At 44.8% G+C, this 18,007-nt stretch overlaps 4 protein-coding genes across 6 annotated transcripts; 1 reads left to right on the top strand and 3 right to left on the bottom strand.

The window, feature by feature from the left end:
* Window position 1: 1 nt before the first annotated feature.
* Window positions 2–1,864, bottom strand: LOC132792975 (heat shock 70 kDa protein 14). Its single transcript, XM_060802521.1, has one exon. It carries the CDS (start codon window positions 1,643–1,645, stop codon window positions 95–97), a length of 1,551 nt encoding a protein of 516 aa, XP_060658504.1. The 5' UTR covers window positions 1,646–1,864; the 3' UTR covers window positions 2–94.
* Window positions 1,865–2,169: 305 nt separating this feature from the next.
* On the top strand, window positions 2,170–8,810 carry LOC132792973 (rab GTPase-activating protein 1-like). 2 transcript variants are annotated; one of them, XM_060802518.1, is made up of 9 exons: window positions 2,170–3,138; window positions 3,561–3,905; window positions 3,970–4,147; window positions 4,935–5,122; window positions 5,201–6,288; window positions 6,348–6,536; window positions 6,666–7,385; window positions 7,451–7,903; window positions 8,362–8,810. In XM_060802518.1, the coding sequence occupies exons 1-9, from the start codon at window positions 2,790–2,792 to the stop codon at window positions 8,506–8,508; spliced, it is 3,657 nt and encodes a 1,218-aa protein (XP_060658501.1). In that variant the 5' UTR covers window positions 2,170–2,789; the 3' UTR covers window positions 8,509–8,810. The 2 variants fall into 2 exon arrangements, with proteins under 2 accessions (XP_060658501.1, XP_060658500.1); XM_060802517.1 differs by having other exon boundaries at window positions 2,171–3,138; window positions 3,964–4,147; window positions 8,362–8,809.
* A 62-nt stretch (window positions 8,811–8,872) lies between these two features.
* LOC132792974 (uncharacterized) lies at window positions 8,873–13,169 on the bottom strand. Of its 2 annotated transcripts, none has more exons than XM_060802519.1 (6): window positions 12,729–13,166; window positions 12,260–12,596; window positions 11,794–12,201; window positions 10,880–11,248; window positions 9,968–10,687; window positions 8,873–9,898 (listed from the first exon to the last, which is right to left on the bottom strand). In XM_060802519.1, the coding sequence occupies exons 1-6, from the start codon at window positions 12,924–12,926 to the stop codon at window positions 9,021–9,023; spliced, it is 2,910 nt and encodes a 969-aa protein (XP_060658502.1). In that variant the 5' UTR covers window positions 12,927–13,166; the 3' UTR covers window positions 8,873–9,020. The 2 variants fall into 2 exon arrangements, with proteins under 2 accessions (XP_060658502.1, XP_060658503.1); XM_060802520.1 differs by having other exon boundaries at window positions 9,538–9,912; window positions 12,729–13,169.
* A 528-nt stretch (window positions 13,170–13,697) lies between these two features.
* On the bottom strand, window positions 13,698–15,598 carry LOC132792977 (isocitrate dehydrogenase [NADP] cytoplasmic). Its single transcript, XM_060802522.1, is given in 4 exon segments — window positions 13,698–14,797; window positions 14,799–14,891; window positions 14,893–15,174; window positions 15,427–15,598. Coding segments are annotated over 4 exon segments (1,350 nt in total). The 5' UTR covers window positions 15,529–15,598; the 3' UTR covers window positions 13,698–13,924.
* Between the last annotated feature and the right edge of the window lie 2,409 nt (window positions 15,599–18,007).

Raw genomic sequence — 18,007 nt, 5'->3', positions numbered from 1 at the left:
ACAATTTAGCTTGATCTGAAGCATTTGAATTTATTACATTTTTATGATAAGTATATTAGGCTACCAACAAATAAATAGACTAAATGATTGGAGTTCACATACAACGTAGTCGCACCAATGGCACAATATTGCCATCCTTATCCTCCCAATCCACCTCAACCTCCAGCTGAAACAGTCCATCGTCTGTGTTGGGCGTCGTCGTCTCTGGCAGCTGTGCCAATATCTCGCTCTCTCCAGTGCGTAGTTTAAACGAAGCCAAAGCTTCTGCGGCATCACCTTCGCCCGACTGCGGTAGCGACACCTTAATCTTGGCGGGCAATATGCTGCCCTTGCTCAGTACCAGCTTGGCATTCGACTCATCGTTGCCATGCCAAATGTACAAATCATCCTCTACGAGCACACAATCATCGGCCTTCTGCAGCTGCTGCTGCTGTGGATCCAACAAGTACACCGCCTGACGAGCACAACCGATGGCCACCACCTCGTCCGCTGAGTGGCTGTTGTGCAGCTTGGCATCGGGGAAACGTGCTGCCAGCGTTGCTTGCAATTTGGGTATTTGCATTGTGGCGCCAAGCAGCACAATGTCATCGATGCGCTTCAGATCGGGATGCTCCTGTTGCGCACGCTCCACGCATTCGCCGAGCTGCTGCATCAGCGAGTTGATCACTGGCTGAATGAGACTCTCGAAGCGGGCACGCGACATTTGTGCATTGTAATCGACGCCATCCATCAGCGAATCAATGTAGAGCTGCGTGGAGGGCAGCGTTGTCAATATGTGCTTGCAGTTGGCGGCAGCTGTGCGTATTTTGGCCAACGAGCGACGCGATTCATGCGGATCCAATTTGTACTTGCGCTTGAACTCCTCGCAAATGAACTGCACCAACGCCTCCGTGAACTGTCGGCCACCAATCGAGAAGGGTCCAAACGTGGCCAGCTCAATGAAGTAACCATTCTGCACAGCATACAGAGCAAAGTTACTGTACAATCCACCGCATTTAATGGTAAGCACATGTTGTCGTTGCGTCGCCTTCTCCAGCTGGTTCTCACCAATCTTATAGCCCAGCACAGCTGCTGTGGGCTCAGCTATGACTTGAGCCACATTGAAGCCAGCACCCTTGGCTGCTTCAGCAAGCAACTTGACAGCTTGAGAAGGATAGTAGCTGGGTATGGACAGTACGGCAATGGGCGCATGTTCCGTGTCCGTGTGATATTGTCGTGCCAATTCGAGTTCGTGGCGCAACAGTTCCTGGGTCACCTCAACGGCGCTTAATTCTTTTGTAACAATCTTGTCATCTTGATCCTCTTTCTCGGCTGGGATTGTGTGCTCCATGCGGAATACAAATGCCTCTTTATCATATTCACATGGCACTTCCTTTAGAGCGTTCGTCAATTTATCGTCGTTGGCAAGCGCTTCGGCGGGTTGCAGCAGCTGGAAACTGTGTGCCACCGCTTGCTTGGGACGTGTGGCCATCTTTTGTTTGGCCGTCAGGCCGCATTCGATTTCGGTGTCGCCGTTCCAGAGCAAGCACGCTTGCGAGACGCGATCACCTTGCTTGTTCGCAATCACTTCAGCCTTGCCATCGGCTCTTACATAAGCGATGCAGAGCGTGCTGTTGCCAACTTTGATGCCAAAACGTGGCCACATCTTGATGCACTTATTTCTGGAGTCGGACAGTTAACAGAAATTTGGAAAAACAATTACAAAAGTATATCTACAATCTAGTACTGAATGCAAGGCAGCACGCGCACGTTTTTTTGATGAAGCAGCGCGGTAATACTATCGGCACCAGCAATGTGGCTGCATTTTCAAATTCCAAATATACTATACACTATCGATAGTTGCGACAGTGTTGAATAGGTGAGTCTATTTGTTCTGAAAGGTAACTGCGTTGATGCTGTATATCTAATAAATATTAAGTGGAACAAGAGACGATGTATAGATGTTTTTCTTTACTAAATACGAATATAACCATTTATTTACAATTTCTTTCCTTGTTATATATATTTCATAAATATACCAACATGCTATTCAAAGTGTAACCAGTTGCTCATTACGAAATTGTCTGTATTTGGGTATATTTTGAAAACATTGCTTGCGATCACACTCCACACAGGTGTTACAAAAAAACAGTGTAAATAAAAAGCTTTGTTTATTTTAATTCTCCGAAAAGTATAATTTAAAAAACATCAATCAATAATCAATAATTAAAAAAAGTAAAGTTATGCAAAGGTATTTTCGAATAGTTTGCGCTAACTACTAACACTTTGGTTTGCGCTCACTGCGCAACGTTTACCAACACGGCAAAAATATGTAAACAAAAATCTATACATAGTGCGGAAAGAAGGCAACTATTGACCCCAAATACGACGACAACGACGACATTAGCGCCACCCTCTCCCTACAAAGTGTAGTTTTTGTGTCAAGCAAACACACAGATACGCATACAAATGCAGAGCAATTGACGCCCCCCTCGAACGTAGACCAACAAAACAGCAACGTTCCGATTCGTCATCGATTTAAGGCAAAAAGCCAAACAATGGAGTGGAGGTGCAATGAAAATTAACGAAACTCTTTCAATTGAAAGTGTCCAAAAATAGTCAATAAATTTTTTTCGTAACTGCAAGAAAATGCGCATTTCGTAAGCAATAGCGCAAACAAGGCAAAATAAACAAATAACAACTTGAAAAGAATTTCGTCTTACAATTGTGGACCTAAGACAACCTTGAGGGCAGCTACATACACAAACACACACGCACACTTACAGATCAATTGCAGCAGCAGCGGAACAATGGATGATAATCTAAGCACCAAATCATCGGAGTCTTCGATAACAACCAGTGGGGAATATGAAATTGTCACCGACAGCAATGTGGCCACACCATTGGAGCAAGTGGCGCCCTCTACAGTCGCCGTCGCTGATGCAGTTGCTGCAGACGAAAAGGTAACCGAATCGCTAACTGCACTTTCCCTATCGCCAGTGGGAGGCGCCGGCGGTGATCGTTCACCTACCTTGGACATGGCAAACAATCGCAACCTGAGCGATATGAAGCACGAAATGACAGATGCACTACGAGACTTGGAGTTGGAGCGCAATGGCCTGGCAGCAACAGCAGCGACAACGGCAGCAGCAACCATCGGTGAGTTGTCTTAATGATACTAAACATAACGAATCGAATAAAGAAATTCAAATTGCGCGTGAGACTGACGGTAGGCAGTCAGTTGTTTACCAGACGTCGTCGCCAGCTGTGCACATACCTACATGGCATATAATATTTTGTAGTTCTCGTTGTGATATCCAAAATTGGGCGAGCGCGCCTTTTGAAGCCAGTAAGCTTAGTGCGCAATCTTATCGGCACAAGCTGCAGGCCTAACCCAGAATATCAATCGCTGTCATGGCAACAACAATAACAATAGCAAATAAAACAAATCGAAAAATTGAAAACAATGAAATTACACTTGCAACACACAATAGTTCTCTCTTTCTACTCGATAATGACGTTTGAATAAAGCTATTTCCATTTCGAACACTTGTGTCATAATTGCCAATTAACATTTGCAGCTGTCGCCCATAAGACGCGTCACCAACAGCAACCGAGATCACAACCACAGCAGCAACAACAACAACTACAACAAAAACAACAGCAGCAGCAACAGAAATCATTGACTTTGCCATTGGCTGGGAGAAAAACGCAAACGGAAGCAACCGCAGGCGACAACGACATGCGCTTTAAATGTAATTTATTCTCACCGAAAGCTTGCGATGAATCCGAGGACGCGTCGAACTCGGAACACAATCGTGTGGGTCAGTCGGTGTTCTACGATTGCATCGATGCTAGTCCAGCTTGTATCGAGGAGAAACAAGACGCCATGAAGCCCGAGAAGTGCGACACTACCGATGAGGAAGGTGAGTTCTACAGTAACTATGACAACTCTTTGATAGTTTTATGTTTCCCTTTTGATAGTTTCAGAGATTGATCAGGGCTGCACCATCTTTGCTGGCGTCACCTATTTGGGTGCTGCAAATATCAATGCACCCAAATCGGAAACAGATGTCTATCGCATCATGAGCGAACTCAACAGCGGCTCCAAGTCGGTGGGACTCAAGATTACGGTCAGCATACCCAACTGCTCTGATGGTCTTGTAGTGTAAGTAAATGAAAGCAGATTCTTATTTATTTATTAGTATGCGTCATTTAGAATTAAATTCTATGGCAGCTGAGAGATATGTCAAGTTCTTTTATATATCATTTTAAATGAATAGGGTATTTCAATAACATGATTAGCATCAACAAATAAGATATCCTTATCCATCAATTCGTCCGTCCATCTCAATAAAAACTTTTGTCTCAAAAACTATAAGGGTTAAAGATATAGAAATTGCACACTATAACTAGACTTGTAATTTATTTTAAAATTAGAAATGGTAAGGACGGATGCGTCAATTCGATTTAGTCACACTTCGTTTATATTCCCTTAAATGGATTAGGGTGGGATTTCATAGTCAACCGCACTCTTGTCATCGCTTTCTCACTTGTTTCAACTTAATTGCAGCTTTGCTACTATGAAAATAATCTGACTTTATGCTTGTTTTACTTATTTACTTTTTATTTTATAAACTTGGAAAGTATGTACATATATAAAACAATGAATCTAAAAAAGAAACAATACTCGAAGCTCTTTGTTGTTTATTTCTTGCCACGCAAAAGAATTTTAAGCATTTATAAATTCCCTTTTACTTTTGCAATTTGCAATCTAAGCTGTCCATCAATCAATGTTTTATTAAGCACTTAATCAAGTTAACATTTAGTGTTGCTGTTAGTGCAGAACTGTTTTTTTTATAGTTTTACAGCGCTGATAAAAGCTGTGACCCACTAACATTCGAGATAACGGTCTATTGCAATGTTATTTAATGATATTGTTATTTATTTTGCAGCCTGCACGATGCCGAAAGCAATACCATTATCGCTACCTATGAGATCTCGAGCATTATATTGTATTATCGCGGACCCGTCGATACCGCTGAGAATGGATGCTTCGCCTTCACATGGCTGCATGGAGATGCGCTGTTTCAGTGCCATGTATTCCGTTGCCACATTCCGGAAGCGGTGAATCAAGTGAGCGGTGAGTTGTGCGCGATGATTCGCGGTGATTGCGATTTGATTAATTTTTTCTAATAATAATTATTTGTTTTGGTTGCAGCCTGCTTCCAGAAGGCATTCCAGACATACGCGCCCAGCATGAGCTGCAGCCTCACTTCGGCTGTCGATATGGTCAACTCCGTGACGTCGGATGTCAGTGGAAATCCCCTGAATACCGCTGGCTATGAATTCATTGTCTCGCTGGAGATACGCGAAAAGGTAGCGAAGAATTCGTATGCAGCTGTACCGCGTGATCGTGGTTGCTTTAAGCTGCGTGCAAATACAGACAAAGAAGTGTGCATCACTGTCAAGCAGACAGCCTCAAATGTGCTCCAACCACTATATATTGAACGCTGCTTCGGCGTGCTCGTTGCACCGGGCAAGTTGGTGGTGCAGAAGGATATGCACCTCATTGATATGCTAAACATGGGCTATGTAACGACACCAAGCGCTGGCAACGAGCCGGATAATGTGAGTGCCTGCCTCAATGCATACGCCATACGCGCCGAATGGAAAGCACAGGAAAAGGCCTTTGAGCAGTTGAATCTGGAGACGTCCAAAACCAATCTGACGGTGGCCGTTGACATTGTTATGCGCGGCATTCAGGAGCCGGTGCGCTTTGTCATCGAGACACCTGTTACGATTCAATCAGCCAGCGATATGCGTATCATGGATCACTTTATGTCCAAGCGTCCCATGACATTGCGCTTCTACTTGCATCTTAAGCGCACCGATGAGCTCAACTGGAAGGTGAACAGCATTGATCCATCCGAGGAGATCATCGAACAGGGAAGCGGTCAACATGGAAGCTCATCGCTGCTGAAGTTGGGCATGAATAATTTATCGCGCATTGTGCGCAGCTCGTCCATAGCCTCCATTGAGGATGATTGCCCCACAGACTACAGCAGCGATGGCGACGAACCGCTGCTCAGCGGCACCGGTGAAGTATCCAAGGATTGCTCGCAGGATACGCTTGATGAATGGGATCCCATTTTACGCGAATGGGATAGCGAAAAGCGGCCCAAGAATCTGGCGCCATTGGTGCGCCTAGGTGTGCCTGAAGCATTGCGCGAAAAGATCTGGCAAAAGTTGGCCAATGTGGAGGGCAAAGTGGAAATGAATGACATGTACAAGATTCTCATCACCAAAGTAAGTAGTTTACCATTCTTCAATAATTCCTAATTGCTTAATGATTGTTGTGTTTAAAGGAAACCAAATGCGAGACAGTCATACAGCGGGATATTCATCGCACGTTTCCGGCGCACAAATGTTTCAAAGAGAGCGGCGGCTCTGGTCAGGATGCCCTGTTCAAGGTGTCCAAAGCGTATGCCGTCCATGACAGCGAGGTTGGCTATTGCCAGGGCCTCAGTTTTATAGCAGCTAGCTTGCTGTTGCATGTGAGTAACGTAACGTAATGCTAATAACATAACAGAATGCTTAGCAGCGATCACATTTAATTGATTTGTTATCGATTAATGTTAAATTGAAACGATTTTAATTTGGAATCTTTATTTGCGCACTATTAGATGCCAGAGGAAGATGCCTTCTGCGTGCTGGTCTCGTTGATGTATGATTACGGACTACGCGATTTGTACAAGGCTGGCTTCGAAGTTCTCTATCTGCGCCTCTATCAACTGGAACGCCTCATCAAGGATCAGCTACCCAAGTTGCATGAACATTTCACGGCATGTGGCATTGAGACGCACATGTACGCCTCCCAGTGGTTCCTAACGCTCTACACGGCTCGTTTTCCGCTCTGCTTTGTATTCCACGTACTGGACGTATTCCTGCTCGACGGTTTGCCTGTACTATTCCAGGTGGCTGTGACATTGCTGTCCATTTGTGAAGCTGACTTGCGTCAACTGGATTTCGAAGGCATACTCAAGTATTTCAGGGTGACACTGCCCAAAAAGTGTCGCAGCTCAAGTCAAGCACGCAAAGTCATGAAGCAAGCGTGTGAGCGTAAAATTAAGAAACTCAAGCAGTACGAAGAAGAGTTTCTGCTCAAGAAACAGCACAAAGAGCGTCTGGAGAAGGAGGCCCAAATCTATGAGAGTCGCTTTGGCGAAGAGCGACGTAAATTGCAGTCCGAGATTGATTCACTCACACAACAACTGACGGCAGCCAATGAGCGTGCTGTGGAGAAAGAAATGAAGCACACAAGTATCAAACAGGAATATAAACAAATCATACAGCGACAGGAGCAGGACATGAACACGCTCAACGAGACTTTGGGCAAGGTGATGGTGAGTCGATAATGATGATGTTTGTTTCCCGTAAACTCTTCTACAATAACTTCTTATGTTTGCAGCATACGGTTTCGAAATGCGCGCATTGCTTGCAACAGATTGACGTGGGCAACGACAATGCTAAGCAGCAGCCGACAGCAGCTGCGAATCGTCTGTCGCAGCCACTAGGCGCTGCTAATGAGGCGCCACTTGGTCCCCTAGATCCACTCAATGCAGCAGCTCAACGCATACGCGAACTGGAGCTGGAGTTGGCGCAGGCCAAGCTGGCGCAAGTGGAAGCCGAGTGCAAGAATCAAGATCTGAATCATCAGCTGAACAATACCATGAGCGAGCTGCAAACCAATCGCAATAGCTGGCAGCCCTGGCTCTCGAAGACCTTCAATTCGCTACAGGAAAAGGTCACCACACGGGCAGCTGGCTCACAACGCGGTGATCACACGGGCGCCACATTCCAATCCTATATGGGACAGCCGCCGGCGACGATGAGCGAGGCGAGTTCGCCCAGCGCCAATCAGGTAACCTGAACGTGAATGAGAATGAAAATCCATGACAAACGCTGGAGCGTTGCCAGTTTTTAAGTTGCATCATCCATTATTATTACGTTTATAATTAGAATGCTAAGTTTTTCATAAGTTCTTAAATTCGAATGGAGTATTATTTGATTTCTCTATTGTAGCCATGTTGAGCACCTGCGTTGCCATTTCCCAGTACTCCCAACTGCAACTGTTTACCATGCTTATTTATACCACTCAAACACTCTTCACATGAATTTATATAGTTATATATATATATATAGAGAATACTTGAATATTTCTTCACACGACACACACACTTACCTTAAACAGCAGTTTATCTGCGCTTGAATTATTATTATTTGTTTTATTGATATTTGTTTGATTTATCCATTATATTGCGACTGCAAATAAAACACTTTGCATATACATACATTAACGCTCTCTCGATTATCTTTTAGGAGTACAAAACCTTTGCATTTGCTTCGGTTGGTGGCTCGCCGAAATTACCAACAAAATTCCAGGCCACCAAATTGCGCAACAGCATCGACAGTTTGCGCAACATTGTTGTGCCGCTGGAGCAGGTCACAGCGCGTCGAGAAACTTAGAGAGGAATCGCTTAGCGACAACATATAGTCGTACTATGTAGGCCAGATCTGGCTAGCAGGCAGTCCTACGCCTTTGGTATTATATATCGTATTCGTCTATATATATATACACAAACACATACACACGCATATATATATATATATATACTAGAGATATACACCTATATAAATGTACATTCCTTGGTTTTCCGTTTTGCGTATTTTGTTGAGACGCGTCTTTTGTTTTCTTCTGTGCACCTGAGCGCACCTAGGCTTGTCCAACTGTACGCTTTACAATCACTGGGCATACAGTTTGGCATGTACTGCATAAATATTAACCCTGCTATATACAAAATATACATATGAATTATCAAAACAAATCGCATGAAATTCAACAAATTGTGTAAACATTTATTTAGCACATTTAACATAGGCATCAGTTTATATATTTATTCATGAGTTTCAGACCAGTTCCTGGACAGCAACGCACCTTTTCATTAATACTATCGTTCCCACTTCCAACTTAAGCTCCCTTATATGAAGAACAATCGTTGACCTTCGCCCTCCCGCTGCATGCTGGCATAGATAAGCAAATCCGCCGAAGAGCTACGTTGTCTGAGTCGACGTCTTGCTCCGCTGCCGCCGCCAGCTCCACGTGCATTGCTAAAGGAGCGACTGCGCACACGACGTCGCTTGGGACGTTGGCTGACCACGGCACCAAAGCACGACACCTGTTGCTCCGCATCGCTATCGCTGTGCTGCTCTATCTCCACTGGGGCTGCACTGCAGCTCTCCTCCACATCGCTACTCGGTGTCAAGGTACGACAATCACTTTGCTCGGCGGCTGCGAGACGCGCACGTTTGCCCAGACTGTAGGTGGAGGGATCACGCGAAAGCTCGGAACCGAAATTGCTGCTGCTGCGTTCGTGTGGCAGATTCGTGCCATAACTGAGAAAATCTGGATACGGTAGATGCAGCTCGGCGGGCGCATTAAAAGCCTCGGGTGAGGAGAAAGTGTGACGCAAACGTTGAACACGACAACGTTGTCCTGTCGCTGGTTGTTGAACAAGTAGCCAGGAGCGTTTCAGGTACGTGTGCTCGGTGCAATTGCTGCTGGGTTGCTGGCCAGGAGTTGGATTAAGCAAGCTGGTGGTGGTATTGGTGGCAACGTTGCTGGGCGAACTGGGCGACAAGCCTAGACTGAGTGAAATGTTGAGTGAGGCGTCGCGAAAGGCGTCGGTGCCGTCGTCCGTCGTGCTGTTGTTGGGCGTCGTCGGTTGCGTTGCCGTTGCGACTGCAGCGGCTGTGGATAGTTCACGCCCAGCGGAAAGCGATGACGGGCTCGCTGAAATCCCCAAGGATTGCTGCTGCTGTGACTGTTGTTGCTCCGGGATAGACGCGCCTGCAGCGCCTGTAAATGGGATTCTGTGGGTAAATTAGCGACTGTAGGGTGGGAAGGGGGAATAGCTTAAGTTTTTACCACAGATGGCCGTGGCTAGCAGCATGCGTTGCGTTAGCTGCTGATGCTGCTCCTGTCCCGCATCCTGCGACGTATCGGTGGAGGCCACAGCACGTGTCATGGCCGCTGCCGACGTGCTCGGTTGCTCCTGCTCGCACTCCTCCATGCTGCAGCTGCCGTGCAGCGGTACCATCGATTGCATGGTGCAATTACTCGGCGCTCGACTGCATCCGCTGCGTTCTCGATGCGCCCGAGGACGCTGCTGTCGCCGCTGACGACGCGGTTCACGCAACTCCTGTTGCATACCCACCTTGATCACTTCCTCGTAGTCTGGCGGTGCTTCGTAGCTCGGGGGTTCGTCTGGAGTGCGATCCTCGCCCTGACGATCGAGCAACTCGCTTATCGTCTGCAGATGACTTTGCAGTTCGCGTTGATGTCGTGCTCGCACTCCCATGCGGTAGAGTATGACCATCCAGCCAGAGAGCACCCCGAAGATTCCCAGTGTGCTGATGATGAAGATGCCGGTGGCGGTCTTGAGGTCGGGATACTGATCCATCTTGGGAAAGTAGTAGTTGGGTTTATGGGAATACCAGCGGCGATCGTGATGCAGATGCGCCCAGTCCTCCTCACAGGATTCGGGCTCATCGCTGCCATCGCCACAGTGATCGAAGCCATCGCAGTGTAGACGAATTGAGATGCAATGATTGTTGCCGCACAGGAATTCCGAACCGATGTAGCAATCTAAAGCAAATAAGATATGGAGCCCAAGAACTCATTATCCGATCGAAAAAAAGCCCCAATTTGCTGTCAAGAGTTTGATGTGAGCAGGTTATGAAGGGTGAATAGACGTGGGAGCCTTAGCTTAATCGTCTATATATATTAACACTATAGGCAATGTGTATAACAAAAGGCTTAACGCTTTGAAATACCCACTCAAGTAGTTGAAGACGCTGTAGACAATGGCCAGTTTGGAGGACATGCCAAATACTCCGCGCAGCCGAATGTAGTAACCCGTCAGGATGGGCGCAATGTGGCTCTCTTTGCTCAATCCATTATTTGGCCACATGATGGTCTCAATTTCTGTCGCATCCGATGTGGTGCCTTGTTTTATGGTTAGTTCAGATCGCGCTGCCATGCCGTAGAAGTCGTCTACACGCAGTGAGATATGTGTTTTCATCATCATGTAGTTATTGCCTGGCTTGATAATCCAGATGCAGTCGAAGAGTCGAACATCGGTGGCATTCTCGATCATATTCATCATGGTGATGGCTCCACCGGGTCCTGTAACCATGCCCCCGCAGTCTGTGAGGGAAAGGTCGAAAATAAAATTAAGATTACTTTTTCTGGGTTGTAATTGCTCTGAAGATCTTTTCTATAAAGGGTATTATTTCTCTATGCTAGGAATCTTTTCGAATTGCTTTATTCCCAGTTCCCTAAAGTAAACGCTTTTTTTAAACCCTTTTACAACTCATATTCTCTACTTATGTTCTTATTTTTTAGTATTTCTTAACTACCCTAATAATAATCGCTTGTTTACAAGCTAAAACCCGATTTCTGATTCTGGCTGACGATACTTTTGAAGCTCTTACGGCATTCGTCGAAGCCCCTACCTCCCTACCCCAACAATATCGATTGTGTTACCAAACTAGACCAAGCCAAAAGCGTTGCTCAGTTTTTCTCATATTTCCACTTTGCATTGACATTGAAATTTATACAACAGCTATGCCTTCCAACACCCCTCCCAGCTTTCCCTTTAACTGCTCTACCGCTGTCAAAAATCAATATGACAATTGGCAGACCTTCAAGTGCCCTCTTCCCTGAACCCCTTGTCCACCTAAGATACATACCCGTATACGGCACCAGTCGCTCGTCCCTTAGCTGCTTGGAGGAGACGAAGCTCACCTCGGCACGAAAGCCAACGCCTGTGGCTGAATTTCCCCGGAACTGCAGCAGCAACGATTTCCCGCTGCTCACAGTGATGGGTGGTCGGAAATGTTCGCCGGTATACGAGTCCAGCATTTGTCCGTTGGAGTCAAAGATCTCCAGAGTTGATGCCAAGCCCAGCTGAAAGTCTGTAAAGTCCAAACGCACCTGACAATTCTCCGACTCGCAGGTGAGAATATGTTCGATGCCATAATCCCGGGGATAGGCCATGGGAAAGTAGGGAGTCGAGATAACCTGCGGCACAGAGTTGGCATTGCTGCCACTGCCCACAATGGACTGCTTCGGTGTGCCGCTCACAATCTTTACATTGCCTAGGGAGAGAAGACTGATTAGTGTCTAATTATCTAGAGGATTTTGTTCATCGCTTACGCTCGGAGAAATACTGCAGCGAGAAGACGTGCGCGTTTGTTGCACGGTAGAAGAACTTGAGCTGCAGTGTTCGCGTCTTGCTGCGAAATACTTTGCCATCGCCGCAAAACTCCTGACCCGAAATGGTGCTATCGTAGGGCGGCTCCGAGAACTGTATGTGCTCGCAGGGACACATATTCGACTTTCCACCGGTGTTGCTGCAACTCTTTGAAAAGTTCGCATGTGTGAAAGTGACGCGTAAAACGCACTCCGCACAGGTAACGAGCTCCAGATTGCATTGGTACCACACATCCGCTGGCGCTGACGTCAGATCGTTCGGCATGCTCAGCTGGGAGCTCTATAACAATGAAGGAAAATTTAAATACAACTGAGTTGTTAAATTTTAAGCTTTAAAGCTTCTGGGATCTAGGTACACAAACGGACAGACAGACACATATAACGAAACAAGGTTATTTCTATTCGTACTCACTCGAAATGCTGTGGTGCTGACATTTTTAGCATGCAGCTCACCACGTTCGCCCAGCTCCAGAAAGTGACGCCGGCCATTCCAGTGATTGCAAATGTCCAGATCCCGATAACTGTTGGCTGGAAACGCGTTGCCTGGCCAACTGAACAGGGTGAGCACATAGGCCAAGCAGTAGGCATAGCCCAAGATCTCGGCGAGCATGACTAGCTGGCAGCTCGTTCTTAACTTTGATACGGATGCGTTGTCCACGAGCGTTGACTCAAGACTGTTGGCTGGCTGCAGCTGCTCGCAAATCCAATAAGCTGCGTCCAATGCCGAAGCCTCTCAAGTGGATGGCCCACCTAACATAACAGGCAACGCAAGGCATGGCGAGAAGAGGCAACTCGAGGCAAACAAACGTTTTTTTGTGGGTGGGCAGCAGGTTAAAGACCTCACTTATGAGTAGTAATAACTAGTAGGAAAGCTAACGTCGAGTCTACTCGACTGTGAGTTACTCGTTATGCACTTTTAGAACAAACGAAAATAGTTTGTTCAATCTTCATTTAACTTTCGCCTCAAGTAAATTCCAAGTTTATTTTTCAATCGTAATGAAATTTTCCGAAACCATCCCGCTTATCTTTATTGGAATGTGTACCAAAGTTTTAAGATCACGTGAAATGTATTTATTAAAATTTAGAAGGCGTGTGTGAGTTCTAAAAATAAATTTATCTGCATCGGAGCTTTACAAGTTTTATTCCAAAATCTGCTAAGTTTAGTTTTTATTACCTCTGATATTTACGATTCTATTTAGACGAAAAAACAGACATGCTTTTATTGACTTTACGTTGCCATCAGACCGCTCTACCCGTTAAGTTAACCAAATTTTACAGCTCCAGAGATTTAGGAAATTGTTGAGTCGGTTTGGCACTAACTTATCAGATCCCTTTAAGCTTTCTCAGTAGCGAGTGCAATAACAATTAACAAGAGCTCACGTTATTGGTATAAAAATATTTGTGTTTTATTTAAAAAGTTGTTCCGTTTCACATGGTGATTGGGTAGGAGGGTGATGAGTGCGTCTCGCAGAGACAATGAAAGACAATGGAAGAGTACAAGAAACGTAAAGCCAAATAAAGGACATTTATACACATTCACAAATACTACTATGTACAAGCAAATGACAAACGTGGATTAAGGATGAGAGCTTGTGTTTTTGTGATTGCTTAGAGCTGCGACTTCCTAGCCTTGAGAGCGGCCTCCAGATTCTTGGCCAGTGTATCGATGAACTCAAAGGTCTCCTGGTAGTCCTTGCGCTCGACGGCACTAATGCTACCCTTGATGCAAATGGCCAGATCCTTGGTCATAGCGCCACCCTCAATGGTCTCGACGCACACCCTCTCCAAGGTCTCGGCAAAGGCCTGCAGCTCAGTATTGTCATCGAGCTTGGCGCGGTGCAACAGACCACGAGTCCAGGCAAAGATGGAAGCAATCGAGTTGGTGGAAGTCTCCTTGCCCTGTTGGTACAAGCGGTAGTGACGAGTCACTGTGCCGTGAGCGGCCTCAGCCTCCACAGTCTTGCCATCGGGACACAACAGCACCGAGGTCATCATACCCAGCGAGCCAAAGCCCTGGGCAACGGAATCGGACTGGACATCACCATCGTAGTTCTTGCAGGCCCAGACAAAGCCACCCTCGGACTTCATGCAGTAGGCAACCATATCGTCGATCAAACGATGCTCATACCAGATGCCGGCAGCCTCGTAGTCAGTCTTGTAGGTGCTATCGTACAGTTCCTGGAAGATGTCTTTGAAGCGACCATCGTACTTCTTCAGAATGGTGTTCTTGGTGCTCATGTAGAGTGGGAACTTGCGATCCAGGGCAAATTTGAACGAAGAATGAGCAAAATCCACAATGGAATCATCAGTGTTGAACATGCCGAGAGCCACACCAGGTCCCTTGAAGTCATTGATGACCTCTTCGATGATCTGGCCATCCTCACCCTTCCAGGTCAGCGTCAGCTTGCCTGCACCGGGCACCACATAATCGGTGGCCTTGTATTGATCGGCGTGGGCATGACGACCGATGACAATGGGTTTTTTGCCAGCCGGTGACCAGACGCGGCACATTCTTGCAGATAATGGCCTCACGGAAAACGGTGCCACCGAGAATGTTACGAATGGTGCCGTTGGGGGGACTTCCACATCTTCTTCAGATTGAATTCTTCGACACGCTTCTCATCGGGAGTGATGGTGGCACACTTGATGCCCACATTGTACTTCTTGATGGCCTCGGCACAATCGATGGTTACCTGATCCTCGGTCTGATCACGGTACTCGATGCCCAGATCGTATGTGTGCAACTCAATGTCGAGGAATGGCAGAATGAGCTTATTCTTGATAGCATCCCAGATGATGCGAGTCATCTCATCTCCGAGGATATCGACCACGGGTCCAGCGGCAATCTTTTGGGCCATCTGATCGGGATTACAAGTCATATAAGTCTAAGTAAGGCAGTTTGTTAATTTTGATACATAGGATGCGATAAAAATGGATGACCTCTTTCATTTTTACAGATTTTATTCAAAATTGTTGAAAGATTTTTTAAATAACAATTCAGATTTTGTTTTGAACACTGTCGTAGAGCTCCATATGTTCACATTATGTGTGTTTGGACTTTGCACAAAGTGAACTTTGATCGGACTTAAGAGACAGCAAATAACACCTACCACAGAGCTGATGGAAAAATTCGCTTTGAAAGCGTCACGAATCATCATTGAACGCGCCCGGGGATTAGCGACCATGTTGAGGGTACGACGGAGGGCAAACATTGTGATTTGATGAATGAATGCTTGGTTGATGACTAGAATTTATTTGTTTTTGTTAACCCGGCAAAATACTCTGCGAAAATTTAGAACAAAAACAAAACACAAATTACAATTCTGCCTAACACTCGACGTCGACGCTACGCCTGTCGAGTTACAACTGATAACTGTGCGCACCGTTATTCCTTATTCGTTACTCGCCTACTATGTCTACTCGAGTACTGCACTAATTTTAAATGTACTTGTACTTGTGTTGTGCAATCGCCGTTATCAGTTTCTTTTATATGGACCCGCAATCAGATTAGATTCACTGCGCGTTGCTACACACTTTGGAATATTTTGTTTAAGAATTATCACAAATGAACATTATAATACGTAGCTAAATGACAACAGTGCGTCTGGTTAGTAATCGTTATCGCATTTGCCGGGCGGCCGACTGACAGTCAGTGTCAATCAACTTTTAGTTGAGCGGAGGGCGGTTCTCTCGCTCTCTCACTCTCACTATTTAGCACAATAGTATTAGTTTTGAGCAGTGTTGGCGCGTGCTGAAAACATTTCCATAGTACGAGCATAGAAAGCTCAGTATTTATGACAAGTTCATGGTCACACCTCCTAAAAACATGGCTGATAATTGCGATGTTTAACTACGCACGTCGATCTTTATCGATAAACGATAGCTGAACTCGTTGGCACTTGGGGGCAGTGTTGTGCAATGGCAGACACTTCAAAACTTTAAATATGGCGCCAATGGGTTTGGTTTCTATGCAGTTTGCTTATCAAATAATTTTAATTGCCACAATTATTATGTTGCACAACTAATTGTGCAATTCTCAACAGCTTATATAACAATTTAATTAAATGATAAGGAACTTGATACTCTAGAGGTTTTTTCTTTGATTTTATTGGGGTTTTCCACAGCTGATTTTTCTCAAAATAATTATTAAGTGCAGTTGAATGCAAATTAGTATGCATCTACGATACAGCCTAATAAGCTTGATATGATAATTACTATCGTACTGGCCCCAATTTAGGAATCCAGATGGCGTGATTTTGTCTATTGAGAAATCACGCCATGTCCAGCAGCAACAACAAATAAATAAAGACGTGCCCACAAATTAGGGAGTTGACTATACAAAATAGTTGCCTAAATTGTTGACGCTTTCACAAACAACTGTTTTTTACACCAGCCTCTCTTTAAGTGTGTATACTTAATGTATGCTTTGTGTTTGCTATCAGAGCCCTATGCAAACTGATAAGATTTAGAAGTATTTCATAATGCTGAGAGTGCGAAATGGCGAAATACAAGTGTATATTACAATACTTCTATTGATAAACCTGACAATTGCTCGAACAATCTTTTGAAGAATGACATTGCATATTGAATATTGAAACTTTGAACGAGTATTGGAATGAAGAACTGAACTGAACTAAAAAACACAGCACAGGTGTTTGGATATTGACGACGTGTAACTGCTATCCCTCTCTCTCTTTTTCTGATTTCTTTCTTTTCTCTTAATCTCGTAGGCAAACCGGCTGTGCCTTACAAAGAGAAAGAGAGACAACAAAATAAACAAGCACATAAATTGCATATAAGGCGTGTGTGTGAGTGACTGCCAACATACTTATACACATGCATATGCATATGCGCTAAATAAGTGTGTGTGTGCCTGCATATGTTGTGTTTGCTTATTGGGGAAAGTTCAACTCAAAGCGAATGAAATCTGTGAGCTAAAAAAAGTCAAAAAGGCAAACAGTGACAAAGGTTACTTAAAGCATAAGTAATCGTAAATTATTCATTTAAACACACCTCCATTTATAATTCCCTATTTGAATTTAGTAGTCTAACGAGTACCTACATATATACTATACATTTGGGTATTGTGATTAACACTTTATAGCAAAACTTGAAAGTCAGCGCTCAAAGTATCTTGATATGCCATTTATTATGTACTTTGGATGCCTTGAACACGTCACAATGAACATTGAGTTGAGATATGAAATGGTTTTTTTTATTCTATATGTTTGTACATGATCTGCTCACCTTCTAGAATGTTTAATTAAAATGCCGGTAAAATTAAAAAAAGACGAACACTGAACGTATTATTGCTGTAGACCGCAAAATGGCGAACCACTCCCAATCAGACACAACGTAGAACTGATTGGAAACGAAAACAATGGAGGGAAGAAGTCGTCTGACGATTGCGCGTGTGTATGCAGATAAGGCGTTAGATAAATACAAGTTTTGCGAACAGCTGTTCGGATTGAATAAGAGCTTTTGCCACATGACAACTCTGCGCAGCTAGCTTTTGGTGCGGAGCTTTAGAGTTGAGTTTTGTAGCAGGCAACTTTTATCACGAAATTCTGTTTGGCGCCAAGTGCTCAAAATATTTCAAATTTGAATTTGTTATCATGCTTCCATGTTTGAATTAATTGTTTTTATACGAATTATTCAAATGAATATAATATGTTTTATAAATTGACATTA

This window comes from Drosophila nasuta, chromosome 3, assembly GCF_023558535.2.
Source record: "Drosophila nasuta strain 15112-1781.00 chromosome 3, ASM2355853v1, whole genome shotgun sequence".
NCBI lineage: Eukaryota > Metazoa > Arthropoda > Insecta > Diptera > Drosophilidae > Drosophila > Drosophila nasuta.
The sequence above is the reverse complement of the archived record's forward strand: the minus strand, read 5'-3'. Positions and strand labels throughout refer to the sequence as shown.

What these genes read in the sequence shown, in the direction of transcription:
- LOC132792975 (XM_060802521.1), bottom strand. Translation starts at nt 1,645, where the DNA reads ATGTGGCCACGTTTTGGCATCAAAGTTGGCAACAGCACGCTCTGCATC.
- LOC132792973 (XM_060802517.1), top strand. Translation starts at nt 2,790, where the DNA reads ATGGATGATAATCTAAGCACCAAATCATCGGAGTCTTCGATAACAACC. An exon ending in CGACACTACCGATGAGGAAG is followed by an intron (nt 3,906 to 3,963) that starts GTGAGTTCTACA and finishes CCCTTTTGATAG; the next exon opens with TTTCAGAGATTGATCAGGGC. An exon ending in AGACTTTGGGCAAGGTGATG is followed by an intron (nt 7,386 to 7,450) that starts GTGAGTCGATAA and finishes TTATGTTTGCAG; the next exon opens with CATACGGTTTCGAAATGCGC.
- LOC132792974 (XM_060802519.1), bottom strand. Translation starts at nt 12,926, where the DNA reads ATGCTCGCCGAGATCTTGGGCTATGCCTACTGCTTGGCCTATGTGCTC. An exon ending in GCGACTGGTGCCGTATACGG is followed by an intron (nt 11,249 to 11,793) that starts GTATGTATCTTA and finishes TTTCCCTCACAG; the next exon opens with ACTGCGGGGGCATGGTTACA. An exon ending in CAGCGTCTTCAACTACTTGA is followed by an intron (nt 10,688 to 10,879) that starts GTGGGTATTTCA and finishes TATTTGCTTTAG; the next exon opens with ATTGCTACATCGGTTCGGAA.